The sequence below is a fragment of the Rana temporaria genome, chromosome 1 (genome assembly GCF_905171775.1).
Source record: "Rana temporaria chromosome 1, aRanTem1.1, whole genome shotgun sequence".
Classification (NCBI taxonomy): domain Eukaryota; kingdom Metazoa; phylum Chordata; class Amphibia; order Anura; family Ranidae; genus Rana; species Rana temporaria.
This window is the reverse complement of record NC_053489.1, coordinates 471949847-471975363: the sequence shown is the minus strand read 5'-3', so window position 1 is coordinate 471975363 and position 25517 is coordinate 471949847. Positions and strand designations below refer to the sequence as shown.

General features: G+C 42.3%; 1 protein-coding gene across 1 annotated transcript in view; it reads left to right on the top strand.

Annotated features, from left to right (window-relative positions):
• Positions 1-25517, top strand: part of ELOVL6 (ELOVL fatty acid elongase 6) — a 152501-nt gene that overhangs the window by 114132 nt on the left and 12852 nt on the right. Inside the window, exon 3 of the mRNA XM_040329251.1 lies at positions 1848-1999. Within this exon, the coding sequence (XP_040185185.1) occupies positions 1848-1999 (152 nt within the window). The remainder of the gene's footprint in view (positions 1-1847; positions 2000-25517) is intronic.

Genomic DNA, 25517 nt, shown 5'->3' with positions numbered 1-25517 from the left:
GCTATGTATGGAGGAGTGACAGACCTCAAGCCAGTAACAGTTTCCAATGTGCAGTATGAGGGAAGCTTCCAGAGGGTTGGAGCAGTGCACATTTCTTTGACTCTACACACCACACCATAAAGGGTTATTCTAAACTAGACTACAGGTACTCCTCACCTAACGACCAGGTTCCATTCCAACGACCATGTCATTAAACAAATTGGTTGTTAAACGAGGAGTAAGTATTTCCACAAGTAATCAATATTTTAAGCATTCTTAACTACTGTAGTGTACTGTATTGTGGAAAAAAGGTCTAAACACAAAACTCCAGCTCAACAACATTGTTTTAATTTGCATAAGTACAGAACACCAACGAAAATTCTGTACTGTACTCTACAATACAATGATGTATAGCGCGTCGTTTAAGTGGGGAGAACTGGTCGCAAGTCCGAGTGGTCGTTAAACAGGTAAGTCGTTAAACGAGGAGTATCTGTATTATGGAATTATACAACATTTATCAAAGTGGTACAAAATATGAATGATCTTGAGGTTGATAAAGGCTGCTGTTTGTATTTTTCCTACATACTGTAAAGCAGGGGTGCCCAAACTTTTGAAGCACGAGGGCCACTTAAGCGACTTTGTAACCGGTCACGGGCCACAATGAGCGCAGCAGGCGGATGGCAGGTCCGTGTCCGCTCTGCATATGCAGAGTGGATATGGACACAACCCACTATACTCTTTTTTTTTTTTCCTGATGCGCTGCGGTTTACTAGCAACCGCTGGGGGCAACGCAGTGTACCTTTGGCTTTCCTGAACTTTGCAATAGACATTCTATTGTATTCTGCAGGTTTGGTGCACTTTCAGAAAGCTCACCAAACTCACAGTTATAAACAGAAGTCTATGGCTCAGTGCAGGTAACCCGCCGGTAAACTGCTCTGCATCTGCGGGTCAGTTTGAAAGCAGCCCAGTAACCACTGCAGAACAGATATGCCCATATATACACTGTGATTTTAGTAATAAACTTACCTTTAATAACAGTGGGGCAGATTCAGATAGATCAGCGGATCTTTAGATCCGCGTAATCTATCTTATTTACGATCCGCCAGCGCAAGTTTTTGAGGCAAATGCTGTATTCAGAAAGCACTTGCCTCGAATGCTGCGCCGGCGGATCATAAATCCCCCGGCGGAATTCAAATTCCGCGGCTAGGGGGAGTTTACTATTTAAATCAGGCGCTTTCCCGCACCGATCGTACTGCGCATGCGCCGCCCGCTAAATTTCCCAGCGTGCATTGCTCCAAATGACGTCGCTAGGTTTCGACGGCCATACTTAACATAGGATACGCCGCATATAGCAGGGGTAACTATCCGCCGGAAAAAGCCGAACGCAAACGACGTAAAAAAAAAGCGACGGGTGGGCGTTCGTTTCTGAATCGGCGGAAATCCTCATTTGCATATTCGTTGCGTGTATAAAACTAAACGCCACCTAGCGGCCAGCGGGAGAATGCAGCCTAAGATCCAACGGTGTAAGTCACTTACACCTGTCGGATCTTAGGGAGATCTATGCGGAACCTGATTCTATGAATCAGCCGCATAGATCCGACCGTCGGATCTCAGAGATACGACGGCATTACAGGAGATACGCCGTCGTATCTCTATCTGAATCTGCCCCAGTATTCTATTCCATCCAAAAGCAGGAGGCCGCGGGGCCACATCAAAGGGCTCCGCGGGCCACTGGTTGGGCACCCCTGCTGTAAAGCATATATATTAGGTAGAAAAATACATGACGTATACAATACCAGGAAATAACATTTTATTATATGCATGTTTGCAGAATATCTGGCATGTTCATTCATTTTGTTTTCTTTTAGTATATTTGGTGCAGTCCGGACTGGTGCATATATGGTATACATTTTAATGACCAAAGGCCTCAAGCAGTCCGTTTGTGACCAGAGCTTTTATTATGGACCAGTCAGCAAATTCTGGGCATATGCATTTGTGCTCAGCAAAGCACCAGAGCTGGGTAAGTAACTTTCATCCTAAAATGAAAAGAATCTGTTTTTGCTTTGAATTACTGAAAACATTTTTTTTTTACGTAACTGTAGATGGCTTGGTTCAAGGGGCTACCCGTGTGAAATATTTTTAGCTTCTATATGTTTTGAAATGTTTATGTGAAAGCTGCTGTTTGAAGAAAAAGAAAAAAAACAAAAAAACAACATATTGCAAAAAAAATTCTGCTAAACCGATGTGTCCTCAAACAGCTAGGATAAAACTTTATTTGATAATGAGCTATGCAAAGCTGACAGTCCTGGTAAATTGTAATTCTTGCTTTCCTTTAAACTAGTGTACCTATTGTCAAAAAGTAAAATCATATATTCATTTCCACATTGTACTTCAATTATTTCTATTAACCCTTTTTGTTCTTGAGCCATGTTTGGCCTTTTTTTTTTTTTTAGCATACGTTTTAAAAATAATTTTAGTCATGAAAATTAGGTGACCCCCCCCCCCCAAACATTATACATTTTTTATAAGCCAAGTCCCTGGAAAATAAAATTGTGGTAGACCCAAATTTTAATGTCACATGATATGTGCGCACTAGTTTATCAAGTGCAAAAGGTTGGGCTGAGTAAATATATACCCAACAAGTTTAAAATTTTGCAAGAGCCTGCAAAATGACAACAAACCTTTTGGTACCCCGTATTTTCCATAGACAATACTTTAAAATCCCCTACAGGTCATCAGTTTAATGTTAAGGCCCGGTTCACACTTGTGCAATGCGAGAACACCGCAAATCCACTGCGGGTTCCTGCATTGCATCCGACACGTACGGCTATTCACACTGCCATATGCGAACTGCAGGGGAGTGTCATTATATCTTAACGACACCCCCATTTCAGCTTGCGTATAGCAGTGCGAACTGACAGTTTGGACATGAATCGGATCGCATATGTGTGAACACATATGCGATCCGATTCTGGTCCGAGCAGAAAAAAGGGTCCTGTGCATCTTTGGACCGAATGCGGTGCGATATCAGCCATACTATCTGTATGGCTGATATCGCACCGCACAGACATTGCATGTAATGTGAACAGCAGTGCACTACGGATTACATCCGAATTACATGCAATGTCTGGCATTGCACAAGCGTGAACCGGGTCTAACTGTGGATAATGGACCTGGAATTTTTTATCTCACTTTGGCAATATGTAACGTGTATCGCAAGCAAAGTTAGAAAGTAGAGATATAGGGCTAGATTCACGTAGAATGGTGTAACTTTGTGCGGGCGTAACGTACCTTATTTTTGTTATGCCTCCGCAACTTTTACAGGCAAGTGCCGTATTCTTAAAAGAAAGTTGCGGCGGCGTAGCGTAAATAGGCCGGCGTAAGCCCGCCTAATTCAAATTGTGAAGAGGTGGGCGTGTGTTATGTAAATCAGGCTTGACCCGACGTGATTGACGTTTTTCCCGAACGGCGCATGCGCCGTTCGTGGAATTTGCCAGTGTGCATTGCTCCAAAGTACGCCGCAAGGACGTCATTGGTTTCGACGTGAACGTAAATGACGTCCAGCCCCATTCACGGACGAATTACGCAAACAACGTAAAAAATTCAAAATACGATGCAGGAACGACGGCCATACTTAACATTGGTACGCCGCACTTATGCCACCATATAGCAGGGGTAACTTTACGCCGGGAAAAGCCTAACGTAAACAACGTAAATGTACTGCGTCAGCCGGGCGTACGTTCGTGAATTCGCGTATCTAGCTAATTTACATATTTAGACGCGTAAAGAGACTTACGCCAGTCGGATCTAATGGAAATCTATGCGTAACTGATTCTGTGAATCAGGCGCATAGATACGACCGGTCGGACTCAGAGATACGACGGCGTATCTGGAGATACGCCGTCGTATCTCCTCTGAGAATCTGGCCCATAGTACATATCACAAATACAATTTTGGGCGTAAGCTATTTAGCCTCCTAGTACATTTTAACTATGGGAGGAAACTGCAACACCTGGATAAAACAAACCTATACACAGAGAGAATATGCAGCATTCATTCGTGTGCACTTCATTCACTGAACTCTAGATTTAAAACTAAACTCTGAAAATAAAAGAGAGAGCTTTTAAAAGAAGAAAGGCGAAAAGTCTCTTCTGCCAAAAAGTCTACTACGTACACTGTATGTGCATGCAGCATACTCTCCTGGCTTATTTCTAGCATCTGCAAGATGCTGAGAATGGAGCTGGGTGGCAAGGAATATGTAATTCCTGTGTGAAGGTGTTATGAGTGACTGCCCAATGGATGGATTGGAAAGAGGATTATTGGGGAGTTGGAAGACTCAACAAAAGTGATGCAGCTGGCAACCTAGAATGAACAGTACCAGAGGTGGGTACACTTGTAATGCAAAATGACATGAGATTGTAGGCCACACCCACCCGGACCAAACTTCCACAGATACAAAAAAATAAAATGAACACTGGGCACACACACAGGCCTCTTGCTGGTTGTTGAATGGCGTCCAGAGAGAGAGAAAGCAGGCCCCGCGTGTCCTTTTACTTGCTTACCCAGCAGGCTGTGACTTGGCATTGTGGGTTTGTAGCTTGGCATTGTGGGTTTGTAGTTCCCAGCCTGATTTAACAACATGAGTACTTGCTCATTGTCCTATATATCCCACAATGCATAACTGTTTTTCTTAACCAGAAGGATATATCCTGATAAAGTTTCAATGGCCACTAGAGGGAGCCAAACCCTTTCTAAAGTACAATACATTTCTTAAATGATAATATTGGTAGTAGACCTGTGCTGCACATGCTTGCATACCTTCTTTGCACTGTCAAAGTTTTTCAGAATTTTAAAAAGGAGAGAATCCCACAAGCTAGTCTGCTAGTCTTTTGAAGCTTGCTGCTTAATTCCTTCTTTACTTCCACTTCTGCTTTCTCCACCAGTACAGATCCACCCCCCCCCCCTCCTCACCAGTATAGAACCCCTCTCTCCCCACAAAAACCTACACCTTCCTCCCATTAAGCTCACTCATCAGATGCAACAGAGAGATGAAACTACAGCAGGAAGTCTTTCCCTCAGCTGTTCAATGTGACTGAAGTTGAGGAGGAGCTTCCCTCGACTTTACATACAAGCCGTTGAGCTATGCAAATCTTGTTGCATAAGCATTTATTTTGAAATCCTATGTTAGTTCATTCAAATGTGAGTTTACGTTGATTTGCATATGAATTAGCTGTGGGCACTGTGTACACGGCTGTAGCTTTAGGGCCCTTTCACACTGGGGCATTTTTCAAGCGCTTTAGCGTTAAAAAAAGTGCCTGTAAAACGCCTGAAAGAAGCTGCATCTGCAATCCCAATGTGAAAGCTCGAGTGCTTTCACACTAAAGCGCCTGAAAAACACCCCAGTGTGAAAGTGGTCTTAGCGTTAAAAAAAAGCGCCTGAAAGAAGCTGCATCTGCAATCCCAATGTGAAAGCCTGAGTGCTTTCACACTGAGGCGCTGAGCTGGCAGGGCGTCAAAAAAAGTCCTGCATGCAGCTTCTTTGCAGCGCTTTAGGAGCGTTTAATACACCGCTCCTAAAGCCCCCTTCCCATTGAGGAAGCTTTTTTTAACGCCAAAGCGCCTGAAAAGCGCCTCAGTGTGAAAGGGGTCTTAGCAGCGCTTTACCAGCGTTTTTCGGGCGCTGGCAGTGTGAAAGGCCTCTGAAAGCACTTGGGCTTTCACATTGGTATTGCAGATGAGGCTTCTTTCAGGCGCTTTACAGGCTTTTTTTAAACGCCAAAGCGCCTAAAAAACGCCCGAAAAATGCCCCAGTGTGAAAGGGGCCTTAGTGGGACACAACCCCTGTAATAGGACAACGGGAGTAGGTTAAAAATCCAAGACAGTCCCGCATAATATGGGACTTCTGGGGGGGTATGCCCACCAGTGTCCTGCTTAGTTGAACCCATGTAGCACTGCATCATTATTTTTTATACCAAATGAATGTAGTTAATTTGGATATATACAATTAACATTTAGCACCCTCCTAGGTAGGTGCTAGAGGAGTTTATAGCTTTTAGGTCTTTCTGCTTACCAGGAAGGCTGCCAGGTAAATTTAGATGCTCTCTGCCTACCAGGGAGCATGGATCCATTAATAGTGTCTGCTCATGGTGCTCAGGTGCGGCTTATGTTGTCTGAATGTTTCACACTTGTCCAATAGGTCGGGGCATATTGGACAGTGGGAGGAAACCTGACAAATGAGAGCAGGGGTTACGGAGGGAGGGGGCAGCTGCCCCTCCTCTGCACAAGCTGCCATGCAACCTCAGGTGGTTGACCTGAGGGCATGAGTCTGAGTAAAGTTGTAACCCAGATGTCCTGCAGAGCTGACTGGAAGGGAGACACACCAGGAAGGATCTGTTTATGCCTACTGTGAGTACAGATCTGTGTCATGGGGCCTGTCCTGTGAGGGCCATCCCTTCAGCTAGTAGTGTCAGTGAATGGGTGTCAGCCAAAGGGGATGCTAGTGAGTGTCCTGAAGATGAAACAGTTTAATCAAGTCTGCTGCCAGAGCAAGGAAAGGACTTATTTCTCCAATACAAGTGTAGTATGGTATAGCAGAGCATCTGCTACCACATTCAACCTGGTGAGGCCGAGTGAGAGTTGTCCTTATTTGTAATTAGTTCCAGTTGGAGTATTACACTATTCCCTTCTCCCATCCAAGTTCCAGCAACAAATACCAAAAAAACGAAACCCTGTATTGATTATTGGATAACGAACAAATGAGACAGTGGCATCTCCAGCTTTCATATTTAGGGGGGCACATGGGGGGACAGGGACAAAGGTAGGGGGGCCAACTATAAAATGCAATTATATATATATATATATATATATATATATATATATACTGTATATATATATATATATATATATATATATACCCTGGGGCCCTTTACTACGATCCCACAATGGGCCCTTTCACATGTTCTGCAGTGAGCTCCCTTCCTACTATACTGGGGCCCCCCAGGGTGGCAGAAAACAAAAGATGTATGTCACCAGCACACCAGTAAAATATATAAGGGTCCAAAGCAGTGGGAGAACTATCAGGGTTGCAAAGGTTGTCTTGCCACCGGGCCCTGGTGTTCTGCCACTGTGGGGGTTCCCCAGCTGTCCTGTCCCTGCTATTGAAAGCACTGGTCTGGCGTCTGTCTCCTTGGCAGCTGTGGCAGTCTATTAGGATCTACTGCTGGTGACATTATGAGTGCATGCAGGGAGAAGGCTGGCACTATTGGTTATAGAGAGCCGAGCCCCCAGCTGGTCACCTAGCAGCAGTAATGCTGTATAACCTTCTCTGTTGACATGCTGATCGGGATGTGATCCAGGTGATGCTCCCAGTCAGATCTAATAAACACAGTATTTATTAGCATCAAGAGTACAACCACATATATATATATATATATATATATATATATATAATCAACCGTATGTTCAGCAGCCATGTGGGCTCTATGCCTGTAAAGTGTGGGCTTTGATCAATAAAATCACTGATATTTAATACTAGGATTTGACTAGGAGCATCACCTGGATTACATCACGATCAGCATGTCAGAGAAGGCTCCACTGCTGCTAAGCAACCTGCAGGGAGCTCAACTGTCTACAACCAATAGAGATGGGCTCGGGTGTGTTTGAAATCCCACAGGCCGATCCCGACAGGAAGCCGACACTCAACAGTGCTAAATCACAGCCACTGAGACAGTCCTGATCTGTGCAGCTGCTGAAACGGGAAATGTCTCACTGCCTGTGATTAGCACTGCGCAGTGTCAGCTTCCTGGCAGGCTGTGGCATGTGGAATTTTGAACATGCCCAGCCCATCTCTAACAACAAATTGTGCTGGCCCTCCTGTACATCAGCCCCATAAAGTAACCAGCACTGGGTTCCAATGTGCTGCCGCCGCTGCCATGGAGACAGAGACCAGCGCTGTGAATAGCCGGGACACGACAGCGACTCTGGTTGTTCCAGCACTGGTCCACACTGGGAGGATTCCCCCATCCACCTATAATGTGTAGATGGGGGAATTGGATCATTTCTTTTTTTTTTTTCATTCAACCTAATAGTTGAACGAAAAAAGTGATCAATGTATGGGCTGCCTAAGAGCCAAGACCAGTCATAGACAGTTTAAATCTCAGCTGGTTCGGCAGGAACTGGCTGAGATTTGAACCATCAATGAGCAGATTCTCTTATGATTATCACTAGTGGTTGCTATAGCCACTAGTGATAATCACTGTTTGTCAGGAGAATACAATTGCTGGGCAGGAGGGATATTCCCCTGTCACCACTGTCTGTGTTGATGGGGGAATCATGCAAGTTTCTTTCCTGCAATCTGTGGATGCAGGAAAGAAATTTGCACCGTATATTATCTGCCTAATTGAAAGTGAAAGTAAATTGTGAATGTCTTGAAAGAACAGGAGAGGGGGAGGGAGACAGATGGGGAAAGAAGGGATGGAGATAATGCTGTTCAGTGATTACAGTGTACTGCAGTCTGCAGTGCACACACTTACCCACGGTCCAGGCTAGAATCTCAGGAATCTTTCACACACATGGTGGGGCACAGCATAATGTTGGGGGGGGGGGGGGGGGGGGGGAATGAGAGTATGGGTGGTCGTGTGAAAACCCCTAGTAACTGGCTGCAAGATAATGAGGGGGAGACCCAGGGAAGTCTACACACAGCTTCATCTAAAGGGTACAGCTTCATCTAAAACCCTGAATCTCCCTCTTTACCCTTTAGGAGGGCTTTTGACACTTTTTTTTATCTACATGTTTTCCCTGTTCATAGTCTCACTGCAAATTGGTCCCTATTATAGCATCTATGTGATGTGGCAGTGCCCCCAAGGTTTTATAAAAGGTTGTATAGAAATGTGGATTAGTGTAGTAATAGAACTGCACTCACACACTGTTGCTGACATAAAACAAAAATTGAGTTTCTGGAGATTACTTCTGTGACAAATGACATTGCTTCCCTCTGGAGCAGAAGTGTTTGTGAGCTGATGGGTATTTCATACAGCCACAGGGGAGAAAGTTTTGCAGGTATGTATGCACAGTTTTCCCCCAGCTGTTTTCCAGGCCTGGCAATAAAAATAAGAAAAGTTGAATTTTTGCTTTAAAACGGTAATCCAGTTTGTTTGAATTGTCGCCCACAATGGAGGGATTTAGGAGCCTGCAGCACCCATGTCCCCAGACTATATTCTGCTGACCACTAGTAGCTTAGGGCCCCCCACTCTTCACACGTGACCCTTGCATCTAGACATGAGCAGATGGATTCGTTGCCTTTTGCTATTCAGAGAATGTAAGGGGTGATTTAAGGACACAATTTTGAGCAATATAACGGGTGACATAACCACTATATCTTGTTTCTGTCAAAGCAAACACTGAGTGAATCATAATAACAGTGTCACGGTGCATTTATCACAAGGCATAATAAAGGAGTCAGCAGTATAGCACTTCGTAGTATATTGCGTTATACTATATTGGCATAGCACAAAACCTGCCTTAATGAAATGTTTATGAGACATTTATAGCTTGTATTCATAAGGCAGTGTACAATGTATTTTCTGTAAAGAAGAAATCCTGTGGAAACAAAACCATACAGTATCTGTGTTTTATTTTTAAAGAGGTGAATTCCTCACTTTTTTGTGGAATGAGCTTTATGAAGTCTTTCTTTTCCAATTAATATAGCTTGCACTGCCTGCCTGCGATTACATTTACCACAAGGCCCTGCCTTGGCCCACAGGGTCCTATTCCTGGCCCCAATCAGCTGTTGGGAGGGAGATTCCCTGGCCCGAAAGTGAAATATAAATGCAAGGGCCAGGGATAGTGGTAATGCCATTACGCAAATATGACGATGGCAATATTTGGAAAGTGACTTGTGTTGCTGTGTGGGCAGAGCCTGATGGGGAACTGGGAGACAACTACTCCCATCAGGTTTTCCTTAACCTTTGATTTGATTTGAAAGCAGCTGTTGAATGTAATAGTAGCTATGGATCGACCCATTTCCCAACTCTTTGGTCATGCACCTGTTAGTGTGATGGACACAGTGCCTGGGGTGGGAAGGAGTGCACTAAGGAAGTAGTGTCCGGTATGGACACTCCAAACTCAGTGCTGGACACCAACAGATTAATGTAGGCCACAAGCAAAGTCAATTTCAGTGCAGCAACAGAGAGAATTCTAAAGGATGTCTACAACACCCTTCATGAATTTGCCTCAAGGTGTTTTAGAGCAAAAAGTGTTGAATGTTGGCAATGATAGGGACACTACACTGCAAAACAAGAGATGGTATTTAGATATGGGAAGAGGTAACAGACAACACGAAGAAGGACTTTTTTTTATGCTGATGGGCAATAGATGGTACATGTGTGTTAGATATGTAACATACTTCAGGACAGTGGCGGATGCTCCACTAGGGGCGCAGGGGCGCCGCCCCCCTAATCCATGCACCTGGCCCCTAATCTACATGCAGGGCGCCGGACACATGGATTTCAACAGTTTTTTTTTAAGAACATGATTAGAGCCAGAGGCTCTAATTTGCTTCAAAAAAGGATGGGCTCGGGGCGCAGAGCAATGAGCACTGAGCCCACCTAGTTGTGTGAAAATAGTGAATTAATATTCGCTATTGTCTTCCTGATCCTCCTCCGGGACAGTCAGGAAGCGAGTCCTATGACCAGATTGGCCGAGGGGAGAAGCGATCACATTGGCCGCCGAAGAGGAGAGGAAAGGGGAAGCCGCCGGGAAGGAGATTCCGAGAAGGATATGCAGAGAATGAGACGTCAAGAAGGAGATGCAGGCCCGCATCCTAGATGGGCTAGGTGTGGGGTTTGTCAATCGCCTGTGCGATGGGGGAGGGGGGCTTTTGAGTGATGGACCGAACAGGGGGATGGTTTGTTTGCCACCCCCCAAAAAAGACAGTCGCCACTGCTTTACTGTGCATGGTAATACACACATATATAGGTGTTGTTGGACCGTTTCAGTTTCCATGTAAAGCACACTAAATTACGGCACACAGATAACTGGCCACATAGGAAAGCATAGCATTTCTACTAAAGCCCAATTCCAGGCAAAAATAAAATGTATATAATGCCTTGTGCATCAATTATCTAACACCTCTTCTAAAGACATCCTGCAGTGTAAGGGATCAAAGTTAGTTTCCTCTATGAGCCAAGCCAATTTCCTGCCCTGAGGACAATTATTGTCTTAAGCACTGGTTTTCTCACTGACCTTGTGAGTTCTCCAGCCTCTGTAGCCAATGAGACCCACTTGCTGAAAGTGTTGCCTCCAACAATAATGTGGACACCAAAAAAGGAGCCCAGGGAGTAAACCAAAGAAGAGAAGGCTGTGGCTTCAGGTACTGTAAGTAAAATGGATTTTGATTGTTTTTTTATTTTTTTTACCAGTAGTTAGTTAAAAGGTGGTAGGGGGGAGTTCCTAATATCCTGGAGTTGGGCTTTAAAAATATTTTTTTGTGTAGCAAAGCTCATTTGTTTTACTGCAAGAAAATGGACAAGTATGAATAGGCCTTTATTCTACATCAGCTAGTAGGCACAGGTTGCCTATTCCATTAACAAAATTGAAGTCTCTGAAGAAACTAGTAAAAAAAAACACTTATCCTACAAGCAGCTGGTCTGGGTAGATCAAAGATTTTTGCTCTGCTCTATGCATAGAGAAAGAACATACAGAATGTCGACTAACATGATGCATAGCAGAACTTACTAATGATTCGACAGAGGACACTGACATCCCTAAAGTGGCTGCCCTCTGCATTCTCGCCACAATGATGGGCGACAGCCAAGCAGTTTGACCTTCTGTGTCTGGAAACCTTTTTGGTGTTTGTTTATTCCATGCAGTTCCTAACCACTGTGTAATTACTAAATTAGCGGGTACAAGCTGGAGTTTTCGATTTGATGCGGTCTGACCTCTATTTCCACTATACTTCCCTTTTCTATGTGTCTTCTGCAAATAGTCCTGTACCTAGCCCTTCTGCATCTTCTAAAATGGTGGCTGTCAGCCAGCGTGTTTAACGATAGTGCTTTGATATCTAGTATCTGGTGCATTCTACCACATATCGTTTTTTGTGTGCATCTGTTCTAATGTGCAGGTGTGTACCTGTTCCCATTCTTTCAGGGAAAGCTACATGTTAACTATATGAAGATTGTAGTTGTAAGAGAAAATTTTGCCACACAGATCTAATGCCGCGTACACACCATCACTTTATGTGATGAAAAAAAATGACATTTTTAAAAACGTCACTTTAATTGACTGTGTGTGGGGGAAAACGTCGTTTTATGTCTTGTAAAAAACGACCAAAAAAAATTGAAGCATGCTTCAATTTTATGTGTCGTTTTTCAAAAGTGCACTTTTTACTTCACAGAAATTGACCGTGTGTAGCAAAAAACGTCGTTTTCTAAGACGTTTTTTCATCCACGCATGCCCAGAAGCTACTTATGAAGCAAGCTTCAATGGTAAAACGTGGTGGAACGTAACCTCACTTTGCAAGATCATTGTGAGAAAACGATGGTGTGTAGGCAACTTCGTCTTTGAGAATTGAAGTTTCAAAAACGTCATTTTTTACTTCACAGAAAGTGTCGTTTTTTTTCATCACATAAAGTGATGGTGTGTACGCGGCATAAGGCTTTTAATTCTACAAGTTCAAATTGTTCTACATTCTATACATTATGAATGCTAGAAATGTTGGGGCTCCAAAAATGCCAGTCTGTTTATAATAAACTGCCCTGAGGGTTATATAGATGAAAGTGGTATGTGGTATGCCCCGTACACACCATCACTTTATGTGATGAAAAAAAACGACGTTTTTAAAAACGTCACTTTAATTGACCGTGTGTGGGGGGAAAACGTCGTTTTATATCTTGTATAAGACGACCCAAAAAAATTGAAGCATGCTTCAATTTTATGTGTAGTTTTTCAAAACGTCGTTTTTTACTTCACAGAAATTGACCGTGTGTAGCAAAAAACGTCGTTTAAAAAGACGTTTTTACACCCGCGCATGCCCAGAAGCTAGTTATGAAGCAAGCTTCAATGGAAAAAGTGGTGAGAACGTAACCTCGCTTTGCTAGAACATTGTGAGAAAAAGGATGGTGTGTAGGCAACTTCGTCTTTGCAAATTGAAGTTTTAAAAACGTAATTTTTTACTTCACAGAAAATGTCATTTTTTTTCATCACATAAAGTGATGGTGTGTACGGGGCATTAGAGTTCTTCTTTAGAGACCTTTAGCAAATCAATTGGCTTTGACATCCTATTCCAAAATCCTCAGCAAAATCCCTATTGATTAGTTGCAGTCTTCTAAATGTACATTATCCCTTTCATGCCTACGCCTATGTATGACATTTGGTGTTTACAAGTTAAAATCCATATTTTTGGCTAGAAAATTACTTAGAACCCCCAAATATTATATATATTTTTTTAGCAGAGAATCTAGAGAATAAAATGACGATTTTTGCAATATTTTATGTCACACGGTATTTGTGCGGCGGTGTTTTAAACACAACTTTTTGGGAAAAATTAACTTTCATGAATTTTAAAAAAATGAAAAAGTAAAATTAGCCCATTTTTTTTGCATAATGTGAAAGATGATGTTACGCCGAGTAAATAGATACCAAGCATGTCACGCTTTATAATTGCACACACTCGTGGAATTGCGACAAACTACGGTACCTAAAAATCTCCATAGGCGACACTTTAAACTTTTTTTACGGTTACCAGGTTAGAGTTACAGAGTAGGTCTAGTGCTAGAATTATTGCTCTCGCTATGACGATCACGGCGATACCTCACATGTGTGATTTGAACACCGTTTTCATATGCGGGCGCGACTTCCGTATGCGTTTTCTTTGCTGCGCAAGCTCGTGGGGAGGGGGGCGCTTTAAAAAAAATGTTTTTTGTTTTCTTATTTATTTTTATTTTTTTTATAATATTAAATTGTGTTTTTTTTTTTTTTTACATTTTGATCACTTTTATTGCTGTCACAAGGAATGTAAACATCCCTTGTGACAGTAATAGGTGGTGACAGGTACTCTTTATGGAGGGATCGGGGGTCTAAAAGACCCCCGAGCCCTCCTTTGCACTTCAAAGTATTCAGATCGCCGAAAACGGCGATTCTGAATACTGTGTACTTTTTTAAATCCGGCGCCATTGACAGCCGAGAAACCCGGAAGTGACGTCATGACGCCGCTTCCGTGGTTTCAATGCGGAGACTGAATCAAAGCCGTTTACGGCTTAGTGTCAGTCTCCGCCTGGACACAGAATGCGCCAGATGGAGGATCGGGTCTCCCGGTGGGACGGGAGGCCCGGTCAGAGCGGCGAAAGGCGGCGGGAGGGGGGATGTCCCCTCCCGCTCCTCCGGCATAACAACCGAGCGGCTTTTAGCCGCATCGGTTGTTATGTTTGGATAGCCGATCACCGGCTCTAAACAACAGTACCGGGATGATGCCTGCGGCTGCAGGCATCATCCCGGTATAACCCCCGAAAGCCGAGGACGCATATATGCGTTGCGTCGGCGTGAAAGGGTTATGGCTGTATGTGTTCTGTAAAGTGGTCAGTTTTATCTTGTAGTATCTAGCCTGTAAATTCACAAACCTTTGTTTTACCTATTGATTACTGTATTTATCTGCGTATAACACACACACTTTTTCCCCCTGAAAATAGGGGGAAAATCGTGGGTGCGTGTTATACGCAAATAGTGTACCCTGAAAGGGAAGGAGAGGGATGAACTCAGCCGGAATTCATGAGCCGTCATCTCCTGTTCGGCTCTCACTTGGCTTTCACGTCACACTCACAGTCCAGCCTCCGCCACTGGCATTGGACCAGTGTTCTGTCTATTACAGGAGCTGGTCCAGTGCCCATGGCAGAGGTCGGGACTTTGTGTATGTGTGACTGCCGAGTGAGAGACAAACAGGAGATGACGGCTCAGTGATTTCCTGCACTGTCCAGGCTGCATTGATGGTAAGGTTGCAGATGAACATTGAGGCTACAAAGGGGCATTGATCAGGCTGCATTGATAAGGCTTCATTGATGAGATGGGCATTGATCAGGCTGCATTGGTGAGATGTGCTGCAGATGGGCACTAAACAGGCTGTATTGATGGGCATTGACCCTTATTTTAATTCACAGTTGTTTATTTAAAAAATATGTTTTTTTCCCTGAAACTTCCCTCTTAAAATGTAGGTGCGTGTTATACGCCTGTGCTTGTTATACGCTGATAAATACAGTACTTTGTTCATGATTCAGATATATTTGTAGTAGAAAGTAAATACTACAGGAATGCTTCTGCTTTGAAATTTACCTGAATATATTTCTAAAAATAAATACACAAATTACATAGTTAAAGCAGAACTCCGGGCAAAAACTTTTTTCCATGCCTTTGTTGCTGATCTCCTACCTTCACCAACTTTGCCATCCATGTTCTTCTGAGCTATGTAGTTCCTCCAATAGCCTGCTAAATTTTCTGATAAACTGTTATTGCCTGCTGACATCCTGTTTGTAAGACCACTGGATTCTATCCCTAAGCTCAGCCAGCGGTCTGACATGCCCCCTTCTAGTTCAATCCACTGGTAGGCCACTGATGAGCTGCACTGAGAGCCACTGATGAGCTGCACTGGGGGCCACTGATAAGCTGCACTGGGGGCCCCTGATGAGCTGCACTGGGGGCCCCTGATGAGCTGCACTGGGGGCCCCTAATGAGCTGCACTGGGGGCCACTGATGAGCTGTACTGGGGGCCACTGATGAGCTGCACTGAGGGCTCCTGATGATCTGCATTGGGGCCCCTGATGAGCTGCACTGGGGGCCCTTGATTAGCTGCACTGGGGGCGGGCCCCTGATGAGCTGCACTGGGGGCCACTGATGAGCTACACTGGGGGCCACTGATTGCTGTTAGAACGATCTCAAAGCTGCTTTCTAATACTGAATTACATCAGAGTACAGTGTGTATAATATATAGTTATGAGATGTATCTACAGCTGAGTAATGATTAAATTAATTAAGTAAGGGCAATATGATTATCTAGAAGAGAGAAAGCCCTAGGTCTGACACAGCGCTAAAGAAATGTAAAATTGATTGTGTATCATGTGTTGAATAAAAAATTGAATGAAATATAGTGAAAAAATATATATATATAGATGAAGCAGCCAGCACTAAAGTTCAGCACTAAAAAACTTGTAAGCAATATATAATTCTAAAACGTGCAGCGCTATAATAACAACACAGATAAAAGAAAAATGAAGTCAAAAAGTGAAGAAAAAATTTATAAAAATAGGAACCCCAAAAAGGTATATAAATCCGTGGAAAATTCATAAGTGAAAACAAATCAGAAAAAAACTTGTGCAAAATCCCATCTAAATAGTAACAAAGAAAGTCCATATGAAGGTAATCTTTCAAAATGTTGCAAAAAGGAAATACCACAAAGTTGAAGAGGTGTCGCAAAACCCCCGTAGAAGTCCGTTAGTGACGAAACGTACATAGGGTGCTGGTGACGTCATTACGTTCCGTCCATCGAGACGGTGGTGTTACGAGCGCACAGGAAGTAAGGAGAGACAATTGGGGATGCCGCTGCTCCCACGACATTAACGCTGATTTATAGCATAATTTCTGTAAGTGCATCTATTACCTATTAAACGTCCTTTTAAATTGAGAATACTGCACCATGAAGGTTTCTGTCTTTTAATTCTGAGTCATCCTTGGAACATTGGCGGTTATATCCTGATTGGTTTGTGGGGAGACCTATATCCCTAGGCTTGGTGAGACTGTGATCCGCAGTCGTGGCTCTCTGGTAAGCAGACTACCATATCACTGGGTGTTTTTGTTTAAACACAAATTGCTTTGGAACATTGGCGACACCTCTTCAACTTTGTGGAATTTCCTTTTTGCAACATTCTGAAAGATTACCTTCATATGGACTTTCTTTGTTACTATTTAGATGGGATTTTGCATAAGGTTTTTCTGATTTGTTTTCACTTATGAATTTTCCACGGATTTATATACCTTTTAGTTGTTCCTATTTTTATTCATTTTTTCTTCACTTCTTTTTACTTCATTTCTCTTTTATATGAGTTGTTATTGTAGTGCTGCACTCTTTTGAATTATACAATATGATTATCTCCTGTTGTGGCCGGAGGGGAGAGAACAGACATGTAGCCAGATTCAGGTAGAGTTACGCTGGCGTATCAGTAGTGAATCTGCGCCGTCGTATATTTAAGTGTAATCTCAAATTGTAATATCTAGCTAAGATACGACCGCCGGCGTATCTTAGCTGTCTATTTCCACTGGCCGCTAGGGGCGTGTACGCTGATTTACTCCTAGAATGCGTAAATCAGCGAGATACGCCTATTCACGAACATACGCTTGCCCGTCGCAGTAAAGATACGCCGTTTACGTAAGGCGTTTTCAGGCCTAAAGATATTCCACCAAAAAGATGGCGCAGCCAATGTTAAGTATGGACGTCGGAACCGCGTCAAATTTTTTAATTTTTACGTTGTTTGCGTAAGTCGTCCGTGAATGGGGCTGGGCGCAATTTACGTTCACATCTAAACCAATAAGTCTTTGCGGCGTAATTTGGAGCATGCGCACTGGTATATGTCCACGGACGGCGCATGCGTCGTTCCTTCAAAACGTCAATCACGTCGGGTCACGATTCATTAGCATAAAACACGCCCACCTCTTCACAATTTGAATTAGGTGCGCTTAGGCTGGCACATTTACGCTACGCCGCCGTAACTTAGGACGCAAGTGCTTTGTGAATACAGCACTTGCCTCTCTAACTTACGGGGGCGTAGCATATATGAGATACGCTACGCCTGCCTAACGTTAGGCACATGTACCTGAATCCAGCTACCGCTTTACATTTATAAGGGTCTATAACTTATCATACCGTGTGTTATGTATGGCTTGCTGGCTGCAGAATGAGGGGTGTTGAATGTTGAAGTTGGCTTGTTCACATTTACATGTACAAGCCTAGTGTACCTCCCACATTCATTATAATTTGCAAAGCACAATGGGAAATGTAGTCTGACTACAGTGTAAAGAGAGGATATGATGCAATCCCTGTCCTAAGAGATCCTCCCTGCCAGAAAAGATGATGCATTTTTTGAATCACAGAGCTGACTTCCTGAAAATTCAACCAGACATATCTCTTAAACTGTAAGAAATTTCACACATGTAATAACTGTTTAGTGTTTTTTTGTGGCGGGTGTACAAATGGGGGATTTTTTGAAAATCCCGGAGTTCTGCTTTAATGTATCTAGGTACTGATGAGTGCTTGAAATGCCATATCTGCAGTGGAGAACATTTAGAGGTGAAATCATTTCAGTCATAATGCTGACAAGTCCTAGTATGTTCTTTTATAAGCTGTAAATGACTTAATCTCAGCTTAAACCCTGGACTGACTTGTCACTGCACTGAATCAGTTTATGTAGTACAATGTCACCGTTAAATACAATAGAGTATCATATATCATTTTAGACTGCAGCAATCATTTTCCAATAAATGTATTTTAAGGTATATACTTTAACAACATTAGAAATTATATAGCGGCTAATTGCTTTGACTAGTGTGCATGTGTGTGTGTGTGTTTATGTATGTACAGTATCTCACAGAAGTGAAAGGTAAAGTGACGAGCGCAATAATGTGACTGTGTATTCAATGTGTTAATCAGTGAAGAAAACTGATAATAAACTAAAATTGAAACATAGTGCCAAAAAAACATCAATAATGGATAAAACGTTTAGCCAGCAAGTGGCCAGTGAAAAAAATGTGCACAAGAATAGCTGCAAATGTCAGCAGACAAACATGAAAAGAAACTAGATAAGTCCTGGAAAAATAGGCTAAAAGTACAGCCTTTAAGATATCATGTGCATAAATGTGATGAAAGTTCCATAAAAAGCAAATAAACTTCTCCAATGGTGATAATGTGGTGTTTTCAAGGATCTTCTAATGTAGATCTTCAAATAATGTGAGCTCACAAAGCGCTTACCTTCCCAAGGAAGGTTCAACAGCACCTCTTATGGACATCCATTTAATCAAGGCTTGATTACTTCCTTGGGAAGGTAAGCGCTTTGTGAGCTCACATTATTTGAAGATCTACATTAGAAGATCCTTGAAAACACCACATTATCACCATTGGAGAAGTTTATTTGCTTTTTATGGAACTTTCATCACATTTATGCACATGATATCTTAAAGGCTGTACTTTTAGCCTATTTTTCCAGGACTTATCTAGTTTCTTTTCATGTTTGTCTGCTGACATTTGCAGCTATTCTTGTGCACATTTTTTTCACTGGCCACTTGCTGGCTAAACGTTTTATCCATTATTGATGTTTTTTTGGCACTATGTTTCAATTTTAGTTTATTATCAGTTTTCTTCACTGGTTAACACATTGAATACACAGTCACATTATTGCGCTCGTCACTTTACCTTTCACTTCTTTACTGTATTTTTATTTATATTTATACACCATTAGATTGAGCAGCATTATCACTTCAGTTCATTATTATTTTATTTTGCATCTCAAGGTTTACTAGGTAGGCGCGAGAGCACCCCCACTTTATCATCTCACAGAAGTGAGTACACCCCTCAGACGTTTGTAAATATTTTATTATATCTTTTCATGGTACAACACTGAAGAAATTACACTTTGCCAGGGATGTGGTGTGAGGCACTGGCTAGTATTACAACCAGATACACACAGGTTGCATATTCCACGAACATCAGAGCGAGAGCAATTATACTAGCACTAGACCTCCTCTGTAACACTAAACCTGTAACCTGTAAAAACATTTTACAGCGTCGCCTATTGAGATTTTTAAGTACTGAAGTTTGGTGCCATTCCAGAAGTGTGCACAATTTTAAAGCGTGACATGTTAGGTACCGTATTTATCGGCATATAACACGCACAGGCGTATAACGCGCACCTTCTTTTTAAGAGGGAAGTTTTAGGAAAAAAACTTTCATTTTTAAAAAAAAATAACTTTAAAAAAAAATAAGAGTCAGCGTCCATCAATGCAGCCTGATCAATGCCCATCTGCAGCCTCAAAATTTCCCATCAATGCAGCTTGATCAATGCCCATCTGCAGCTTCACAATTGCCCATCAATGCAGCTTGATCAATGCCCATCCACAGCCTCACAATTGCCAATCAATGCAGCCTGATCAATGCCCATCTGCAGCCTCACCATTGCATTTCAATGCAGCTTAATCAATGCCCATCTGTAGCCTCACAATTGCCCATCAATGCAGCTTGATTAGAGCCCACCTGCAGCCTTTCTTATTGCCATCATTGTAGCCTGATCAATGCCCATCTCAGCGCCGTCAGATGCATACAGCGAGAATCTCCTGTTTACTCAGTGGCCTCTTTAATACAAAGTCCCGCCTCCTGGACCTGCTTCTCTGATAGACCCAGGAGATGGGACTTCTGAGTAAACAGGAGATTGTCACTGTATGTAATCTGATGGCGCTCGTCCCGCCCCATTCCCCGTTATCTCTGAGTCAGCCCAAATTGCAGGATCGGCGTACAACACGCACACACTATTTGCAACCGATTTGCAGGGTGAAAAAGTAAGTGTTATACGCCAATAAATACAGTATTTACTTGGCGTAACATCATCTTTCACATTATACTAAAAAATTGGGCTAACTTTAGTGTTTGTTTTTGTTTTTAAAATGAAACCGTTTCTTTACAAAAATTGCGACCACCAATTTGTTCTTTAGGGTGTGTGCTAAAATATATATATATATATATATATATATACTGTATATATATATATATATATATATATATATATATATATATATATATATATATATATATATATATATATATAATGTTTGGGGGTTCTGAGTAATTTTCTAGCAAAAAAAAAAAAAGATGATTTTTACATGTAGGAGAGACGTGTCAGAACTGGCCTGTGTATATAATTAGAATTAGAATTAGAATTAATTACCATAAGAAAGTAATATACAAATTATTATTATATATTATTTTTAAGGTAATTTACTATATTTTCAAAAACTACTCAAGCAGGTGGCTTAATGGACAAATTACTGAAGTTTGAAGTTATAACTTCCAACCAGTAATTTAAATTCCAATAACTGTAGGCGAGTCTTGGTCACGTCACTTCCGGTCCCTTTGGTTGTCGGCGGTCGGTGGTGTTAGCCGCTGGGCACCATTCGACTACCTGACACGCATGCAGCCTTTGTGCCGGGCTAAGGCACCACACATGTAAGCAGCCAATTCGGCATTGTTTTTTTATTGCTTTTTAAATAAACAGGATTACACTATTTGGTTCTTTCTCTATATATTTTTTACATATCCCATCCATGATCTCTGTCGAAGGAAGGGGTTTCCCTATGTGCTTCTACAGTCTCCATTACTAGCAAGTATTGCCTTGCAAATAGGGTGACCACATTTCCAAACTACCATTCAGGGACACCCTCCCTTCCCAAAAATCAGCTTGTGCTGTAACGAATCACAGCACAGTGATTGGGCACAAGAGTCGGGATTTATGATTTCTCCAATCACAAGCAGGGGACAGGATTGTGCTCCTCCAGGCATTCCCGGACAGGACAAGTACTATCAGTGAGTAAAGCGGTGATGTGACGGCTTTTATGGGGGCATCAGATTGGCCCGGGGGGTGGCTGTGTCAGTTTTATTCCGGGAAACTGTATTGTCCTGGAATGAATGTGCCCGGGACAGACCTGCAAAATGCGGGACATGTGGTCACCCTACTTGCAAAGTCTGTTTGACCTGCTTTTTCACTAAAGGGGCCATTATTATCTGGTAAGCGGAACCCACATACGGATCACTTTGGGTGTAATTTGCTCAGCTGGAGAAGGATTATTCTCTGTCATTTGTTTACAGAAGATTTTTCAGCACAGAAGAATCACATCTTGCTAGGACTTTGATTGAGATCAAACCTTTTGCAATTTAATCATTGTGTAATTTTTTCTGTATTCAGTGTTTTTCACATAAGTCACATTAATTTATGTTTTTTGTGTCACATTCCATTTTACTTAGAGTACTATAGTGTGTTGCTTTATTATATATTTGTTCATTCACTATTTGCCCAATAGTATTTCTATGTGGCTCGTGAACACCCCCTACATATATATTCACTAGGTCCATATATATTTGGACATTTTCATACTTTTTATAAAAGGTTAGTGCAACGCATACAATTCAAATGATGCAATAAAGGTATAAGTGAAAAAACCCAGCGGAAAAAAAAACTGAGCCAATAAGTCAATCAAAATCAAAATTAAACTCCCTCGGGGGAGGAGCACACAGACGTCACCCGCTGCCGTCCTTTCGTGAAACATGTTGTTTGTTTGTTTTATGCTACTGATCGTTCTGATCTTTGTGAGTAGTTTTATGCTTATCCAATAAATTTTAGGAATTTTGAAACGGAGAGCACTTAGATCAATTTTTCTTCCATACATGGTTTATTATCCTGCTGCGGACTACTGAGGGACCTGATAAGACAATTTGCCATCGGGTGTATCTGCAGTAATGTTATCTGCTTGTATGACTACCTGGTAACACAGGAGTCCATGCCTTAAGGTGAGAGTGGCCAATCCTATAGTGGATTTTGTGAATTTCCTTAGGCCCCGTACACACGGTCGGTTTGGTCCGATGAGAATGAACCGAAGTTCATTTTCATCGGACCAAACCGACCGTGTGTATAGGCCATCGGTCTGGTTTCCTTCGGTCCAAAATTTCTAAACATGCTTCAAAACCGAACCGATGGACCACTGCCCCATCGGACCAAACCGATGGTTAGTACAGAAAAGCATTGGTTCAAAACCCACGCATGCTCAGAATCAAGTCGACGCATGCTTGGAAGCATTGAATTTCGTTTTATTCAGCACGTCGTGTGTTTGACGTCACCGCGTTCTGACCCGATCGGATTTTGGACTGATGGTGTGTACACATATCAGGCCGTACGGCCACTTCAGAGGTGAACCGAGGAAAACGGTCCGAAGGGCCAGTCTCATCGGTTTGGTCCGACCGTGTGTACAAGGCCTTAAGTGTTCAGCTTGCATTCATTCGGGAGGGTATTTATTTATTTTACACGTATTTATATATTTTTGCACTGATTGCACCTCTTTCTATTTGTATTTTCATACTTTTGTCTCTGTATGCCACCAGAATAAAAATTAAAATAAAACAATCCATATTAATTTGAAGTGCAGAATTTCAGTTTTAATTCAAGGGGTTAAATATTTAAATATCAAGTACAAAGTTTAGGAGCTGCAACCATTTTTGTACACAGTCCCCCCATTTTCAAGTGCTCAAATGTAATTGTAAAAAAAGTATAAAATTGCGCATAGAGTACAAAATAAGCAGCCAACACGTCACTAGACATACTGTATAGTGCAAAATGGAATTAAGAAACAAAAGTGTGTCACTAAGTGAGCAAGTAAATAAAATGTGAACCTGAAAAGGTGAGGTAGGCAATGCAAAATTAAAGTAGTAGTAATTTCCTCAAGAGTGCCTGTTTGACCCACGTGCTATACGGTATGTGTGTCCATCGAATCTGGTAATCGTGAACACTTTACCATTTTTGACTGTATTTTCAAGATTCATCCCGGATTATCCAAAAAATACCCTTTCACTTTATTTTGAACTTTAATGCACCTTCCAAAGATGTTTTTTATTCAGTTTGGACTTTTATGTTTTGGTTTTGTTCACATTCAATTTGGATTACATACCTCACCTTTTCAGGTTTACTTGCTATAATGTGACACAGTGGCGTAGCGTGGGTTGTCAGCGCCCGGGGCAGGGCAAGAGATTTGTGCCCCCTAACCCACGGACTTTTAGCACTCTCTGAGTCCTGACTCCTACACCAACCTGGTACGAGGGGGAGGGGCTATGTATAACGTCACCCGCTATCGCTGTCTTATGTGTATTACGATCGGATACACTGATTTTATGCCTGTATCTCAGCACTCAGATGAGAGTGCTTTTACACGTGAGTTGCCTTGTTTTTATACACATTAAATGATCATTTGCCTTCAGAGAGCACTAGATCTCTTCTCCTTTTTTACATACATTATTTTGAATGCTTTATTTGATCCGCTTATCTGGCTGCTGTTTGGAGATCGAATCTCTGCATGTTGATTGACATCCCTGAGAGCAGGAAGCTTGCTTTATTTCATGCTGATTGACCCTTTATTGGTCTGAGCAGTAAGGTGAGAGGCCATCCTTTTCCATTTGGTGGAGGTTTTTCTATCCTGGACATCACTCTTGGATTGTGTTTTTGCACTGATCTACATTGTTGAACATTTCGTCTGCACCAGAGCACTTTATGGACTTTCTTTATATATTAAAATAGGGTGGGGTGGTGGCGCTGCCCTACCTATAAACTAGTCCAAACCATGAGGTGGGTACAAGGACCCTAAAGGGTACAAATAGGTGATAGTGGAAATATCAGTTGTCTATCATGCTATATGAAAGCAAGTGCATAAAATGTGCAAAGTAGCAATAGAACATAATCAAACACAAATGTGAAATAAAAACCACAAACTGTGCTGGCACCGACAGCTGTCAGTTAACCTGTGCAACCTCAAAAGTGTATATTGGGTACAATCCACACAATAAGTTAAATAATGTTGATATAGAAAAAATATGTGTGTACAAAACATAAACACGTGAATAGTCCCATCAATTGTAAAAAATTATATATAAGTGTAGATGCGATGAAAAAGACTTTTCTCCAGAGGAAAAAGTAATAAAAAATATATTGAATGTTAAAAAGTCATATAAGAATGGAGAAACTGTCCAAGGATAGAGGTGGTTCAACCGGTGCTGTTAAAGGTGCACCTAAAAAGGTGAGTGATCAGATATACCAGGGCTCAAAATTTCAAGTCCTGAGCCACTAGCCAGACCTTAAGAGTTACTCGCCACCAGTTGCCCCACCCAACCTCTTCCCTGCCCCACCCCTGCCCCACCCCTAAGTCCGCCCCTAAACACGCTCTTGTAAATTATCTCATGAAATTACACTGTTAAATGTTTTCAGCAGAATTAAGTTCCAAAAATAAATAACAACAACTTTAACAATATTAACTTAAAGTATATCAGTACCCATCAAATGCAGCCGCACTGTGCCCATGAATGCAGCCTCACGGTGCCCATGAAAGCAGCCTCACGGTGCCAATGAATGCAGCCTCACTGTGCCCATCAATGCAGCCTCACTGTGCCCATCAATGCAGCCTCACTGTGCCCATCAATGCAGCCTCACTGTGCCCATCAATGCACTCTCACTGTGCCTATCAATGCACTCTCACTGTGCCCATCAATGCACTCTCACTGTGCCCATCAATGCACTCACTTTAGAGGGCCCATGTGTCACCCCTGTACATCTGGATAGGAAGAGGGCCGGGGGCAGCATACAGAGGAACCGATCCCCTCCATTTTCCCATCCCTGATCCCATTCCCCCCTGCACTGCTACCACTGTCACTCATCCCAGCCCCATGCTTCAGGGGGCCCATGTCTCACCCTGTGCACCCGGATAGG